Genomic DNA, 17555 nt, shown 5'->3' on the forward strand with positions numbered 1-17555 from the left:
AAACTCTGAAAGACCATAGTACGTTATCTATAATTGTAGTGTACATTACTTCTCTTTTGTAAGTTTTTCATTTAGTATATTCCTTTGCAATTTAGTTAAAGGCTCTTACTTAGACTCAATTACGGTATTCCTTGGAAAGTGAAATACTTGCATATTGTGGCCACTGTTAATCTTGTGTTGCCTTCATACAAATAAATAGGACTTGTTTTGTTTTCTTAGGAATTGAGGCAACACATCTGCATCTGGCTGCAGACACACAGACACACACAGAGACCACACACAGGCATACACACACACAAACACACAAAATCTTTTCAAACACAAAGGTCTCTAATAAAACCTTGGTGACAGACATGAAGCACTCAAAAGAATTCTCAGTAATCAGAAAGATGCTGGATGTGAGCCCCAGATGAAAGATACTGTACTGTAGCTGGGAGGTCTAGGGATTTCTGGAGATTTCAGAAGAAGAGGGTTGTCAATATTTCTAACACTATGGCTGAGTCTTTCTGCCTTCATCTTGCTTCATTTACCTTCACCTTAGTTTATTCTCTTTTCTTCCCATAACGGTTTAAAAGTTTTCCCCAAACTGCAAATCCACTATTGCCAGCCACCACCACAGGGAGAGCTGCAAAATCTCTCAGTGAGTGACATATATATCTCTAACCAAAGATGATGGTGTGGTTCAATGATTTACTCATTAAAGGTGTTGAAATAAATACTATCGACCAGATATGATGAAATCAGTGATTGTGATCATTTTTTTTCCTTAGAAATTCTGTGAATGGCTTTGACATGTCATCAATATCTCATTTATGTAAAATAATATTTTAAAATTTTAAGTCTTCAGAAATGCTTAATTTAACCATCTTTACAAATAGCTTTAGTAAAGAGAAACACAACACTACCATCATTCCATCTCACTGATATTATTAAAGTAGTTTCTAGTTTCCAGAAGAATTACAATGAGGAGAACCCAGAGTAATATGTATAGAGATGCAAAAGGACTAGTTTGATGGCAGAGTGCTCTCTCACTCATCTGAATGTCTGTCAGCAGCTATGGAGATATCATGAATTAGAAGTAGTTACAAACTAATGAATCTAAACAGAAAATAAATCTATCAGCTTTAAGGAGAAAAGTTACTAATCACTTCTACTCTAATACAGAATATCCTAAAATAAAATTAATATAAAGTACTGAGTGACTTTGTTTTCATAAACAAAAACAACAGTCACATATAAAAATTTGAAAAATAATCTACCATAAACATTCTTGTTTTGTTTTTAAGGAAATTCAAAGCCCCAGATGGACTAGTACCACCCATTCTTTTACTTATAGTTAAATATAGCTGCATACAACTGTTTATAGATTATTTGTTCTTGATCCTCACCCTCCAGGGGAGTTAGGGACCTGACATCAGTCTTATCCATTGGTTGTAATAACAATACTTATTATTCATTGACTGCTTACTTTGTGTCAGGTACTGTTCAGAGCATTTTACAGGTATTATTACCTCATTTGGTCTTCACAACAACCATTTGAGGTAAGAAGTATAATTACTTGTATTTTAAGCACAAGGAAATTGAGGCACAGAGAAGGTAAGTAACTTGTTCATGGTCACACAGGAAGTATCAGGTAGAGCTACAATTCAAACTGACAGCCTGAATAGACTTCATGCCATAGGCTAGTTATAACAATCAAAAATTTCTTCTGCCTCTAGAATATTAGAGTTCAACAAACTGAAGATGAGTCTTATTATATGAGTTCTTTTATTTATTCATTTCTAGTTAAACTAAAAGGAGGAAAGCATGACGTATGTCTCAGGGGTTGCAGTTTTATGTCAAAAATATAGTAGGTTTAGTTTTTGATGTTGGTGAAAAACTAAGAACAACAAAAATATGTATGATCACTAACTATTTTGAAAACTGATTTTTAAAAAAAATTTATTTACTTTATTTTTGGCTGCATTGGGTCTTTGTTGCTGCGTGCAGGCTTTCTCTGGTTGCAGTGAGCTGGGTTGGGCGGGCTACTCTCCGCTGCAGTGAGCGGGCTTTCTCTGGTTGCCGTGCATGGGCTTCTCATTGCGGTGGCTTCTCTTGTTGAGGAGCATGGGCTCTGGGCACGTGGGCTTCAGTAGTTGTGGCATGCGGGTTCTAGAGCACAGACTCAGTAGTTGTGTCACACGGGCTTAGTTGCTTCCTGGCATGTGGGATCTTCCCGGACCAGGGCTCGAACCCATATCCCCTGCATTGGAAGGTGGATTCTTAACCACTGTGCCACCAGGGAAGCCCTGAAAACTCTGATTTTCATATACCAAGACTTTTCTTTCTATTTATTTAACTTTTTATTGGAGTATAGTTGACTCATAATGCTGTTAGTTTTAGGTGTACAGCAAAGTCAATCAGTTATACATATATTCACTCTTTTTCTAGATTCTTATCCCATATAGGTCATTACAGAGTATTGAGTAGAGTCCCCTGTGCTATACAGTAGGTCCTTATTAGCTATCTATTTTATATATAGTAGTGTGTATCCAAGACCTTTCTTTTTTGATGGTAAGTTTATAATACCATCCCCAAGTGATTGTTGTTTATAGGTAATACATTTCAGCTTTCAAGATGCTAAAGTACAACTATATTATTAACCTGATGTATTAAATGATATAGGTCAAATCTGAGGGATTGAATCTTATTCTGTCAGAATTTTACTGTATCAAGTATTGATTTAAAGAAGTTAGCCACTGAAATAAGTATGTTTATATGGACTGTTCTATAATGCCTGCTAGCATTGGTGGCATGGAACTGGACTTCCTGCTTAATGGCTTTAAAACTTCCCTGAGTATTTTATACCCACTGTGATTTAGTCATTAAACACCAGATTTCTTCATATTCCCTGAAAAAGGTCTACTAAATTGGTCTATGTGTGACTGGGGAGATATATGGCCTCAAAGGACATATCAGAAACTCCAGGGGCTGGGTATTCCAATTCGTTTCCTGGTAAGAAATGCCCCTCACTCTGAAAATCACTGTGAAAAGACAAGGTTTCTGATGAGACTGTGCTGTTCATCTCAAGAATGCTGGGGCTGAAAAAGGTTGAAAACTACTGGTATTGCTAATGTAAAGATAAAGGAAATCCCTTCGCACACCCACCCCTCCCCAACTAAAGGCAAAGTATACTTCCAGCATTTTCATCTTTACAATTTTCCTTACGAAGGTTCCAAAGGTACTTTTTATTGCTTCTATATCTAGGGGTTGCTTCTTGGGTCCGTTTTGGGAGGTATTACATGGCTGTAAATTTCTTCTCTGAGAAATATTTAAATAAGCTAGTGACCAATATCCAGTTAAATTATTGCATTAACATCTACTACAGAGTTTGCCAAATTTTCTGACCTTTCACATTAAAATTTGTTTGGAAAAGAGCATGGTTTAAAAAAAAGGCATGGTTTAAAAGAAAGAAAAACCTAATAAAAAATTAGCTGTCTGTTTAAAAGATTCTGATATGCTCTTCATTTTAATACAGTAAATTTCTGGCAAACCCGGCACATTTCTGCCTACTTTTTTCATATAGCTCCCACAAGGTAGTCAAACTATAGAAATGCTATCTACAGCATTGGCTGAGATATGGTATACTCCCAGATCAAATGAGAATATAAAAAAGTGGCATACTTGGGTCATGAAAGTGCTTTCATGAGTTGCATTTTGGAATTGGGCCTTTGGATTACACTGAAAACTGCTAAAAGCACAGCCTTTCAAAGTTCAATATTACATTTACTCTAAGGATATTATAAGACAACTGACAGTTAACTAGATCATTCAGTGGTCCCCATTTAAAATGCCAGGTGACAAATTTCTTTCAAATTAAACCCTAGGAAAAGCTTTGCTCCTCCTTAGAAGAGCTGTTTTTTTGTTTTTCTTTTTTCTTAAGGACAATCATTTAGCTCAGTGTTTCTCAGCAGGGTGTTATGGCATTTTGGGCAGAACAATTCTCGGCATGTGGGATGCTCCCTCCACCTCCCAGGACAGCCGTTTAGTATCCCTGGCCTCCAGACATTAATGCCAGTCAGGCACTTGGTCATTGTGACCACCCAAACTGCCCAACATTTCTAAATGTACTAGTTGAGAGAACAATAAATACATTGTTCACTTCCTTTGTTTTGCCTACCAGGAAACTCAATCAAATTTGTCATTAAAAATATATATCTGGGAAAGTATAGTATATCCTATATACCTGCATTCTAACTTTCTCCCAGTCTTGAACTTCCGTCTTAATTTATATTTTCCTTGGTCATGAACTTAATTTTGTATTCTGATTTTATTAAGACAATCCCAAATCTTTGTCAAACCAGATGAGGTACAAATAAATGAAGATAGCTTTGATCTTGGGTGGCCTAGGCCTGCAGCGGCTGGAAGCGGGGTTTCGGTTCCCGGCCAGTAACTGAGGTTGGGTCGTGCCGGTGAGAGCACCGAATCCTAGCCACTAGACCAGTGGTCAGTGACAAGGCCCTGGCTGTATGGCTTTGCAGAAAAAGAATTCCCACAAAGACGGAAAGTAGTGAAACAAATATTTATTAGGCGAGAAAAAGAGTATGTGTGGATAGACACATGGGTGGGCTCAGAGAAAGAGTAGCGCCCTCGTGGCAGTTTGAATCACTTTTATGGGGCATTTCTTCAGGTTTCCTTTGGCCAGTCATTTTGATTTGCCTGGTTCAAAGTCCATATTTGGTATAGCTCAGGATTTTTCCATATGTGCACATGCATCTCTTGGCCAAGATGAATTCTACGGAAGAGGCCTTTGGGTAGGTTTGGACACTTGGCATCACTCCCCTTTTGACCTCCAAGGAGGCTTTCTGCTCATGTGTAGTCTGGGAGGTCTCCTGACTTCAAGAATGAGGAATAAGTGGTCTCTTATCTCCCCTCTGGGCAGGGTCCAGCCTCCTCTCTCAATTGTCCTGTTATTCCCATCTCAGAGTACCGGTCCACAAGGAACGCACACAAACTGTTTGCCCTGGGGGCCCATCTATCTCCTGTCTCAGCTTGACAGTTCAGATAGCATTTCCCAATCCCCCTTCATTCCCAAAAGTAGCACTAACTTGAAACAAAGTGTCATTGTTATATACAATACCAATTTTTCACTTCTACACATAAAGTGGTAGAAAAACTACTCCTCAGACACCTAGCTCTAAGGAATTAAGAAAGAATAATAAGCCAAAGAGAAGAAAATATTTTTTAAAACTTTTGACAAAAGTGTGTAAATAAAATATCACTTTTATATAAGCCTTATTTCTATATAACAGCAAATTTAAAAGAGAAGAGCCCATAGGAAGTATTCATTACTTTTAACATTATAAAAATCCTTTTGTTAAAAATATAAACTCTATATGAAGTTAGTTTTTGTGTGTGTCTTCATTTTAGATGAAAAATTATGGAGGTAAATCTAATGATACACTTTCCTTTTTCCATATGAAAAGTATTTTTGGTTCCCATTTAAGTGATTCCCTCAGATTCCTCATTTTTGGCAGACTTTCACTGAGGGAAACTATTAAGCAACTCAACATTATTAGGCATTTAGATATAGATTTGTCTTTTAATATAAAACATCTTTAGTGGATATAGTGCCCCAAATGGTATTCTGTTTTTTATACTTATTTGTAAGTCATTTATAGTCTTGTTGGTACTTTTGAGGGAGTACTTACAGAAGATCCTATTGAGGAGCTTCAGTGAAAATGAGGTAAAAACTAGAGATACATTACCCTATGTTCTACTTACCTTAGAAGTACAAACAGCTATGTTAGCAGGAAGCTGGGAAAACTGCTTCAATTCAAATACATCACGTGCTGCCCATCGGCTCATGTGATTTTCAGCTTTGCTTGATCCAATCACATTCTGGTTTGAATGAATGTAAGCCACTTCCTGAACACCACCTAAGAGGTAATTGATGTTTATTAAGTGATGTCTCATAATGAAGCAATATGGTTCAAGGTATACTTTAAAAATTAGCGGCAACACATTAAAAACAGGTTACGCTTATTTTATTTTTAATCCTCAAGAAAAACATTGTTTGTATGTCAATATCACAATATTCTTTTTTAAAACAATTGAAAAGAGAAAGAGTTCAAATATATTGGTCTAGGTTAACTTAGAAATGACTTTTCCCTCTCATCAATATAAGAACTTCTGAATCAGGTAACAATTTTTAGATTTAAGCCTGAATGAGAGTTTTGGCTAAGAGGAAAGCCATAGTGGAAGGTTGTCTCTATGAATTTGTTGTCTCTGTTGATGTAAAAAAAAAGTTTACTAATTTAAAAGCAGTGCTAACCTCACCTGTTCCTTTAAACACGTATTTGATTACAGTGACGAAGTACGAGCATGGGGTTTATGACCAGGGAGTTTTGTTTGGTTGGCTTTGTTCAGTTTTACTGTTTGTATACTGTCTTTTTTGTACATATGCCCAGATTTGGAGGTTTTTAGGAAATGAAAAAAATTAACTTACACCTTTTATCTGAAAGAAGTTTAAAAAATGGCTACAGTTTTTTAATTGCTTTGCTTCTGGGCACCTATAATTTACTTTTAAATTGCGGTCATAAAAAAGAAGGCTCAAATTGAGGTCTACAAAAGCTCCCTCAAACAGCTCTGGCAATGAACCTCAATTATGACCTTCAACACTTGTGCTGTTTTAGTCCGGAACCTTTCTCAACCAGAATTGCCAATCATGAGAAAACAAGATGTTGTTAAATAAGCTGAGTAAAAGCGTAACCAAGATAATATTCGCCTTAAATTTCAAAATATCAGTAGTAAGTATACCAACAGTTTTAAACCTTCAAAAGGATTCTGGTAGAAAATTTACTCAGATTTTTCTTTATTTTGAAGACACATTTTATGCATTATTCAAAATAGAACGAGTTTCACACAAACTATTGACACCTTTTACACAGTAAAAAACAAAAACAAAAAACAAAACTTAGCTGCTCTTTTAAAAAAGTTTATGCAATAACTCCTCAAACCTAAAATCTAATTGTAGCACAGAAACCAAAGGATAGTCCAGTACTGGTATCCCTTAGTTCTTGAAAGTTTGCTTTACACCACTTAGCTTTTCCAAAAGACCTACGTTAGTACCTGTTTTCACTCTAACAGAAAGAAATCCAAAGAGAGTTTTCACTTTTGTGAAAAAGGGAGAAAAGTGAAGTGTTGCAGTGTTTGCTTTGCAGCAAGCCCTTATAGAGGCAGCACACAGCCCAGCAGCAAGGGTGGCACCACCAAGCTCCTTCCCCAGGAATGACACTCAGCATCTCAGAATCAAGCCATCATAGCTTTGGGCTGTGTCTGTGAGCATCTGTGCTTTATCTGGATTTATTTTGTGCAACCATTAACAAGATGTGTCCTAAGGTAATTGCTTCTTTGCTTTACACCATTTCAGCTTACAAAGTTATACAGGAAGGCTCTACTTTCAGAGAGCAGGGTAAACCTGTACTTAATTACAAGGGTATCAAAATATATATCATAATGAACTTTTAAATGACACTACTAATAACCACAAAAGAAAGCTTATCAAAATACAAGCTTGCTTACATATCAGATTCTTTCATGTAGTTTTTTGGGGAATGAGTGAGACACTTTTGAAAGCAATGCTAACTCTTAAAACTACTAATCAGATTCTCAGCAGATGGTGGTAAGGGGAAGCAGTTTTTCAATCTCTCTGAATCCCCACATGAGAACAACAACTAGACTGCAAAACCAAAAGCAAAGGACAACACTTACAACAAAATTAGATGACAAGATACTCCCATTAGCCCTAAAATACAAAAGGGTAGGTATAACCCACTAATAGCTACACACTCTGCATGGCATCAGGGTCTGTGTGAAGGGAGAAGGAAGTGACAGGGTGGCATCTGGATCAGAGAACAGGAGACCCTAGCACAGTGGGTTATTTGGAGATCAGTAGCTGGATCTGGGAAGGTTCTGCATTCTCTAAAGCTGAGTACAGCGTACAGGAGGCTTGTGGTAAGAAGGCCTGAGGGGCTGGGGCAAGCTAGCCCTAAGGAACTCCCCAAACTAACCCACCAGGGCTCCCAGGCCAGGGCCATACAATGAGGAAAAACTGCTGGGATGGAGCCAAAATGAGCAGAATAGGAAGAACAGGGATGAGGGAAAGAGATGGTCTAGAGCAAAGCAGTGGAAACAGAAACAGGAAATCCTATCATAGTTTTGAACACTATAGAAAAATAACAAATATGAATCTCTGTGAAATTAGAAAAGATTTTTTAAACTCTGCCTCGTTTAAAAAAAGTCAGGGAAAAGAATTTCTATAAAAATGAGCAAGAGGGTCAAATCTCATAAAAATTATAAGAGTAAAGAGAATAAGCAGCAGAATAATATCTCTACAATGAAAATATGCCAGAAAGATATGCTTACAAAACAACAAAATTGTAATTGATTTCAAAATTAGGTAAAACACCTTAAGAAAATGATAAAATATAGGAACCAACAATATAAATCAGAATTAGAATAACTCAGAAATGAGTGGCAGAACTCAGAAAGACATAGAAATTTAAAAAAAGATTCAGAAATGGAGACTAAATTAGAAGGAACATAAGAGAGAATAAACACAATAGATATTGATTTAAGAGAAATAAAAGGACATTTTTAAAAAGCAAAAAGAAATGAAAAATAAATAAAATAGGATTTGGGAGAATGTGAAAAATACTGAAAACAGGCAAGGAAGACTGAACACTTGAATAACATAAATTCCTGAAGAGGAAAGTCAAAGTAAAGGAATAGAACAAGTAACTAAAAATACTAGTACAATAAGCTTTCCTTAAATAAAAACTGAGTTGAAACTACACTATGAGAATATTGATACAGACTACCATGGACTGAATATTTGTGTCCCCTCAAAACTCGTATGTTGAAGCCCTAATCCCCAATGTGATGGTGTTTGGAGGTTAGGCCTTTGGGAGATAATTAGGTCTTAAGGGTGGAGCCCTAATGAATGAGATTAGTGCCCTTATAATAAAAGACATGAAATAGATGATTTCTCTCTCGACCATGTAAAGACAGCAAGAAGGCAGTGATCTGTAAACCAGGAGGAGGGCCCTAATCAAGAACCCTTCCTGATCTTGGGCTTCCAGCCTCCCAAACTGTGAGAAATAAATGTTGTTTAAGCCACCCAGTCTATGGTAACTTGTTACAGCAGCCTGAGCTAAGACAAACACCAAAATATAATCTAGTAAAATTACTAGAAAATAAGGAAAAGAAAAAACACACTTTGGGCATCTAAGAAAAAAAGAAAGAACACATAGCACAATACTTCATGCCAGAAGAAGATGAAGCTACATATTTAAAATACTTAAGAAAAGAAAGTGTAAGCCAAGAATTTTGTATCCAGAAAAAATGACTTTTAAGTATAAAGGGCACAAACTGCTATCAAAAGGATCTCAGGGAATATTACTCTCATGAGTACTTCCTGAGATCTAATAGAAATAAGGAATCTACTAGAAAATAAGCTTCAGACAACCAAAATGACTAGAGAGACATTGACATAAGAGACATTGACTAATGAGAAGCATTAAATTTATAGTTACCTGCAAACCAAGAATAAATGAAGTCTAAGAGGAGAGAGTATAATGCAATATTCATGTGTGTTGACAATGAAGACATAATATATCCATTTTAAAAATGGGCAGAAATGGGAGAGTATATACAAAAAAACCCACCCCCAAACCTTAATGTTTCTAGGAATTATATTATAATAATATTTTTCTTATTTGACTTTTGTGTAACATGGATAAAACATGAGTAATTATGGAACATTATAATTAAATCGTTCCCTATATGCCAAAGAACTGGTATTATCAGCATAGAAGAAGTGGTATGTAAATAAGATAGAGAAGAGGTTAAAGCTCTATACCCCCAAAGTAAGTACAAATATGGAAATATCAATATGAATTCATGAAATATTTTATCATCATATATAAAAATACATACATGTACATAAATACATATATAAACTCATATATACCTATATACACACACACACACACATATGTATAAACATACATAACACAAACAATTTATCCACTGAAAAGGCCCAAGCGAGTAGTAGCAATGATCATTCCTAGCACCAGACTGTGGTCTTGAAACACACTTTCTCACTAAAAGAAACCAAGACTTCTTAGAGGAATGACTGATTTTAGGTCTGAGGCAAAAAATGCATGATGGAACATCCTGTAATACCTGATAGGTATCAAAGATGATTAGCATCATGTTAAAGATCTCAGGAATCAAAATGCTCATGTTTAAAGGCTCCCACTGTCCAAAGATGGGGAAATTGAGCCTCAATAATGATATTAATTGAAATGGATTTGGACTCATTAAATGTGTTTGAATCAATTAATTCATAATGATTTTAAGAAAAGAAATCGATAGGAAATCAATTTATTATACTAAAAGCTGTTAAAGAAATTATTTTTCCTGCCTTCTCTATATGAACTGTACCACTGGGTAAGTAATAGTAGATGAGAGGAAGTATCTCCTTACAGAAGCATCCTAACTAACAAATGAAAAAGAAATGAGAGAAGTAGAAAATGTCATTTTGCTACTCTGAATGAATAAATAATTCTAGGCATTAAGCATCAATGGCTGCTAAGACCACAAAGAGAGAAACCAGCATACACTCTGTCAAACACTAACTTTTGTTTTGTCAAAGGGATTGAACCTGAATTTGATATAGCGTCAGACGCCAGCTGCTCATTTTCAGGAAATATAGAGGGCGGAGAAATATGTTCAACTGCACCAATCCGCAATATGCAAGTTGTAGAAAACAATTGGCCTGGTTTCTTCAACAGAGAAATCATATAAATTGTAAAGAAACAAAAGGGATGGAGGAGGAATCCTATACATTAAGCTATATAAAATTTTTTTAATGAGTGAGGCTAAACTATAATGTCTAGGGATACACATTTGTATCAAATGTATATACATTTAATAAAGCCATAAAAATGCAAAAAAGTTAGAATAATTAGTGTATGGGGAAGGTTGTGATTCAGATGGGCCACATGGAAGGAAGGGGTCCTGGTCTAGATGACAAAGTTCTCTATCTTGACCTAGGTGGTCTTCCCCTTTATCCTGCCACCACCCACTTCCTCACTGTGCCTCAATGTAGCATCTTGATTGCAGAGCTAATTCAAGTTAATTCAAGAATCTTTTGAGGAACTATTTGATTGCACGAAACAAATATGCAAAGGAAAGTTTTCAGAATATATCTGCAGTTACCTAAAAATTTATCCATTGATTCACACATCTGATCTTGATTGACAATGCTCTTATTTGGAAATTTCATTGGTTTTCTTGGTATGAAAGTGCTATTTTTCTCATGGCTAGGTAATTTTGAAGAGAAACTGATTCTATCTTTTATAGTTTTTGGTCTATGGCTCTGTTTAGAGACACTGATGTGGCTAACAGATAAATCATCATCTGAGGATGTAAAATCATCAATAGCCTGAGAGGTACAGTCTTCATCTATTGCACACAGTTGGTTTGTTTTTTTCATTGTTTTTGGAAAAGTGTAAAGTTCCCTTTTATTTTCCTCTTTTCTCTTAAACCTCAGAGAACTAGTAGCTCTTTTCTTTCTTACTCTTGACTTGGAGGAAATTTCAATGTCATCAGATTCATCACTAATATCACTACTGCCTTTTCTTTTTGTATTAGATTTTAGGGTCTTGTTCTCAGGATTTAATTGTTTTGAAATTAGTCCATTTCCTCTGACATTGGTCTTTCTATTATCACCATTATTTCTTATATTTACAGGGTTTTCTGTTTCAGAATCTTCAGATCCATCCACAGGTGGCTTAAACCTTACCCTCTTCTTGAGGAATCTTTGAGTTGTGTACTGTGTGGGTAAGATGATATCACTATCTTCTGATTCTGTGACATTCTGTGAAATGCAATGGTGGCCAACTGTATTTTTTAAATTTTTCTCATCATCAGACTCAGAAGAAATATTCTGTTCTAAAATCTCAGTTTTATCAAAAATATATTTTCCATTTGGATTTAGGATGTTGGTGAATTTCTGATGCTTTGAAGTACCAAGAGAGTCTTGACTTTTCCGACAACCAACATCTTTGGCTTCTGTTGAAAGGCATGTGGGCTGTTCATCAGAACTTTCATCGTCAGAGGTAATATTTCCATCACTATCCTCAACTGCTTCACATTTTGTCTCAAACAATTTAGAGAAACCACACTGGAGTAAGGTAAGCTGTCCAGGAGAACCTGAAGCTTTACTTGAGTCAGATGCTTTGTTTTTAGCAGTCTTTATTATTGAGTTTCCTACTGATTCATCTTCACTAAAATCACTGCAGAGATCACATGCTTCTTTTGCTAGTGGTTCTGCAGGCTGTTCTGGACCTTTGTGTTCTTGACAGTCAGGCTCCCTATCCTATATAAGAAGCAATGGTGGAAACATTAGAAAACGTCAAAATAAGGATATCAAATCTATCACACTGGAGGGGAATTGAATTTGGGCAGATAATTTATGTACAAGTATATTACCTGGTATTTTCTAAAAGTAAAACATTTATTGATAGTAAACAAACATAAAGGATTTAATATTACAGTCTGGTATACTCTTTTAAAGTTGAATAACTTTCCAAATAAATAAAAGTTAAAACTAGAATATCAAATGATCAAATTATTTATAAGGAAAACACAGAGCAGCTGTTAGCTTCTAAGATGCAGAGACTGATTCTGGCCTCAAAGTGAAAAGCACACAACTTATTGCTTACGACAGTCCAGCAGATACTTTCAATCACGTGTTAAAAACACAACAAATTTGTAGGAGCTAAAGAATTCCCAACTGGAAAATGTTTCTAATTGATTAAAAATAGATTGGATAGGATCTTGACCACCATAAATAAAGAAAATATTGAAGCTATTTTGAAGTAAAATTTGCTACAAATTTAAATCCAATATTTACTTTTTTTACATTAATTAGAGCTAAATATATTCTCAGTTTCTGGAAACTGAGGCTTCATTAGTAAAACATTTTGGGAAAGTATTATCTGGTAATACTTCTGCCAACATTTGATACTCATGTATTTCTATAAATTTAGAAATATATTCACCCCATACTTGGTTATATAAATTTATAGGGGTGTTATAAATTTATAGTTATCATTACATATAGTTATCATACAGTTATATGATATACTGTTGTATCATATATATATGTTATATCATAATATAGTTGTCATATAGCCCATTATATCTTTGGGCTAGTACAAAATTAGAGTTAAATCCCTTAAAAAAAAACAAACAAGAAAAAAATAGCAACAATTAAAAAAAAATCTTCTACATATATTCTTTACTTTTAAAAAGACTTTATGATGACAATATAGATTTTGTAGTATGTGAGATGACAAACTACCACAAGACAAAGGACTCAAATAAAATATCTGCTTGAGTCAGAGAATGAGTTTGGTGTTTGAATTTAATAATTTTAAATATACATTGATTGCTATTTTTCCATCTAATTTGTTGTTTAGTAAAAAAAAAATATTTAGGTTGGATTGGTTACCTATACAGTGCATTTAATTTTGGATTTACACTTTGGCATAGTTAAAATTCCAGTTTGGATGTAAACACCTGGTGACTGCTCCTGAATTTTTTTTTTATGATATGATATGAAATATTAGCCTAAATTATTAATTTTACTGACAGTCCTCTGACTTTGTATCCTTGACTTTTTAAAAGAAAATTTTCTTTACACATTGAAAAAATGAAGGAAAAGGAAAAGAAACTTAAAATCTTCACATACATGTTTCCCAGGAGTTTCTAGGCTACAGATTCAAAGATTGCTTACTGTTTCTAGTTTGTGTACTGGAGGTTCCTCTTTCAACCATGTTGTAGCTGTCATGATCCCTGCTTCCACTTGGCCTTCTCTCTATAAAGAATGCAGATAACTGTAAAATATAGGGTAGAAACAACCAGATAAACAACAGCAATGGCATGCTAAAACTTAGAGTTAAGAAAATTGAGTCCAGGGAATTCCCTGGCGGTCCAATGGTTTAGGACTCTGTGATTTCACTGCCATGGGCCTGGGTTTGATCCCTGGTCAGGGAACTAAGATTCCGCAAGATGCGTGGTATGGCCAAAAAAAAAAAAAAAAAAAAAATGAGTACAGCCTGCTTTAACTCTCTTAATGCTATTTTTCAATTTGCTAATTAAGGAATTCATATATATTTTTAAATGCTCATAATTCTTAGGTAGTATAGAGGCACAGTGGAAGCCTGCTGGACTCATAAAAAATTCTTACTTCTTATCATAAGCTTACTTTTTCTGATAGAAAACTAATAACATTTTTCAGCAAACTCCACTAAAAGCCCTAGTAGGGAGGGAGAGTGAAAAAATGTTAAAAATTTACCCAGTAGTGATAGCCATAATAACTATGTCTATATGATAACTATATAACTATTGTATATGTGTAAATATTATATAATATTGCAATAACTGTAAGGACATATTATCAACATTTTAAATACCACAGATAATGTTGGGTATTGGGCACTCGATATTCTAGCTTATATTGCTAGTGTGTTTATAGTTCATATTCATTAAAATATGTTTAGTGATTCCTTCAGTGTAGTAGACATCAAAATGAAAATATCCATCTAATATAAAACTAAAAAAATCTTAATTAGATAATAGGCTTGCTACATCTTTAAGGAAAGTATGCTTTTATAGCTTTTGGTGTATCATTTAGCAGAGATATTTAACGGCCTAGATTCTAGAATATTAAATTCTTCTTCAAAAGGAAATAAATTTATTTCTCTTTTCAAGGCTTTATTTGTTGATAGAACAAGGGGAAATAATACGATCATCACCAGAGTTACAAATATCCAACTTACGAATACACCAATATTCATAATATAGCAATGGCATGGTTCCAGTTACCCAGTATCCAGGGCAACAAGTGAGAATCACCCCTAAAGAACTTGAAAGAATAATAAAGAGTTCCTGAATTGCCATGAGATCTTTTCTTCCAGTGCCTAGAGGCTATTACTGTAAGGGAATGGGAAGCCTCTGTCCGAGAACTCCCTTTTATCTCTTCAACAGAATTCAAATGGCTACAACAGATGCAACTGGCAGCAACAGAAATCTACAAGCTGTCAGAACCCCTTTGTGATAGGTAAATGACAACTCCAGTCTTCTGTTGACTTGGAGTCATCCTTAACTCCTGCTTCTCATACCCTATCAGATGATCCAGCAGCAAATCCTGTCAGTGCTTCAGGGCATCCACCACTACCCTCTGGCCCAAACCACCATCTCTTGGCTGGATTGTTGCAGTATCCTCCTACCTGGCTTCTTGCTTCTGCTCTTGTACTTCTATAGTCCAATTCTTAACATTTAGAATAGATAGTATAGATCAGACTATGTCATTCTGCTGTTCAGAACTCTAATTGCTTTTTTTCTTTTTTGTGGTACGCGGGCCTCTCACTGTTGTGGCCTCTCCCATTGCGGAGCGCAGGCTCTGGACGTGCAGGCTCAGCGGCCATGGCTCACGGGCCCAGCCGCTCCGCGGCCTGTGGGATCTTCCCGGACCAGGGCACGAACCCGTGTCCCCTGCATCGGCAGGCGGACTCTCAACCACTGCGCCACCAGGGAAGCCCTCTAACTGCTTTTGTTATCACTCAAGTCAAAGCCAAAGTTCCTGTAGGATCTGGTTTCCTGTCATTTCTCTGGCCCCATCTTTTGCTCTTTTGATTACTCCACTCCAGCCACTTTGGCTTACTTGCCATTTTGAAAACATGCTGGGCATGCTCCTCCCTCAGGGCCTTTGTTTGCATTTGTTCCTCGGTCTAAAACACCTCTTCCTTTCTTGTCTCTTCAAAGAATCAAATGCAATCTCACAGTAGCCTTCCTTGGCTACTCCATCTAAAATTGTAATGCTCTTTCCCTGACAGTCTCCCTATTTCCCTTCCTTGCTCTATTTGTTTTTTTCTGAGATATAATTTACATATAATACTGTGTACGTTTAAGGTCTACGAGGTGTTAATTTGATATATTTATATACTGTAATATGATTATCATCATAGCTTTAGTTAACACCTCTAATATGGCATATAATTATCAATTCTTTTATGTGGTGAGAACATTTAAGATCTAGTCCTTTAGCAGTATTGAGGTATATAATAATAGTATTGTTGACAATACTCACCATGCTGTGTAGTAGATCTCTAGAACTTATTCATCTACTTGCTCTATTTTTATCCTTAGACTCTATCATCATAATACACTAACTTCAGTTATATTTCTCTTTATTATTTGTTTCCCCCAAATAGAATGTAAAATTTTGTAGGCAGGGCTTTTTGTCTATTTTATTCATTTCTGTATGCCTAGTCCTATGATGTATAGTATTGGACATTTAACATATACTCAATAAATATTTGTGAAATTAGCTCTCAGTATCTATCTCTAAAGGGAAACCATTAAAAGAATGTCAATGAAAAATAGAACTAAATTGCCCAGAAATCATCAGATTAAAAGTGTTCTATATATTCAAATTTCTACATCTTAAAACATTTTAAAAGGGATTTTTCTACAACCTTTAAAAATTAAAAATGTATCATAGGAAGTAAAATACTTCTTTTACTTTATAATATATGTTTCCATTATGCAGGGTTCGGACTAATAATATTTTAAAACATCGTTTGGCCAAAAGCACAGCATGAATCTACTAAATTCTGACTGACAACAAATGAGCAATTTTAATTCAAAATTTAATTTAATAATTGAGTGCCAATGATGTGCCTAGCAAGCAGTTAAGCATATTTTACTATAAACAAAATATAAGATATGGAGGGTCCTGTCATTAATAAACAATCCTGGAGGAGAAACAACATATATTTAGGACAACCAGAGAATAAGAGAACTTTCCGTTTAATAACTTGTCATATGGAATGTCTTACCTAACACTTTTTAAACAGAGGAATAGGTGGCTATTCTGATAAAAAAAGAGAACAAAACTATTTGATACACAGCAGAAAACAGGACAAGTAATATAATACTAATACATTTTACAGATAATGATTTGAAATTAGAAACATGAATATAGTACGTTGGGTAGTACTACCCAACGTTGGAGGTAGGATCTGAGGGGGTCCTGGAGGACAAACAAGGCTATTTACTGATTAGAGAAGAGGAATGGGAAAGAACAAGTCAATCAGAGAAATAGCATATTCAAAACAAGAAAGAGACAGAGAAAGGGAGACTTTAAATAGGTCACTCAATTCAGAATCAAATAGTTACTATAAAATAAAAACTGAGCAATATACATCAGACATTGTATAACAGTTGTAATATTCACAACATACAAATCATATATACCTTCCTCTTCCCCAACCATTGATGATCACGTTTGAACTGCTACTAAACTTGCTTAACATATGCTTACTGATGTTATGTGTTCAGTATGTAAATGTTCTCTTCCACCTCCCATAAAGATGGTCTAAGTTCTTTAAGGACAGGGACCAATTGTTCCTTTAACTGTTTTTACGGTACTATTAAAT

At 35.3% G+C, this 17555-nt stretch overlaps 1 protein-coding gene across 6 annotated transcripts in view; it reads right to left on the reverse strand.

The window, feature by feature from the left end:
* The window catches only part of ERCC6L2 (ERCC excision repair 6 like 2), a 138694-nt gene that overhangs the window by 23947 nt on the left and 97192 nt on the right, over window positions 1-17555 (reverse strand). For 5 of the 6 annotated variants that reach the window (XM_029201776.1, XM_029201775.1, XM_029201777.1 and 2 more), the window contains 3 exons: window positions 13850-13930; window positions 11266-12427; window positions 5764-5918 (listed from right to left, as the gene is read on the reverse strand). In XM_029201776.1, the coding sequence (XP_029057609.1) occupies window positions 5764-5918; window positions 11266-12427; window positions 13850-13930 (1398 nt within the window). Of the gene's footprint in view, window positions 1-4518; window positions 4775-5763; window positions 5919-11265; window positions 12428-13849; window positions 13931-17555 lie in introns of those variants that run through there. The other variant, XM_029201781.1, reaches the window with a different exon arrangement.

The sequence above is a fragment of the Monodon monoceros genome, unplaced genomic scaffold, assembly GCF_005190385.1.
Source record: "Monodon monoceros isolate NGI ecotype Baffin Bay Population unplaced genomic scaffold, NGI_Narwhal_1 Super_Scaffold_5, whole genome shotgun sequence".
In the NCBI taxonomy this organism is placed as follows: Eukaryota; Metazoa; Chordata; class Mammalia; order Artiodactyla; family Monodontidae; genus Monodon; species Monodon monoceros.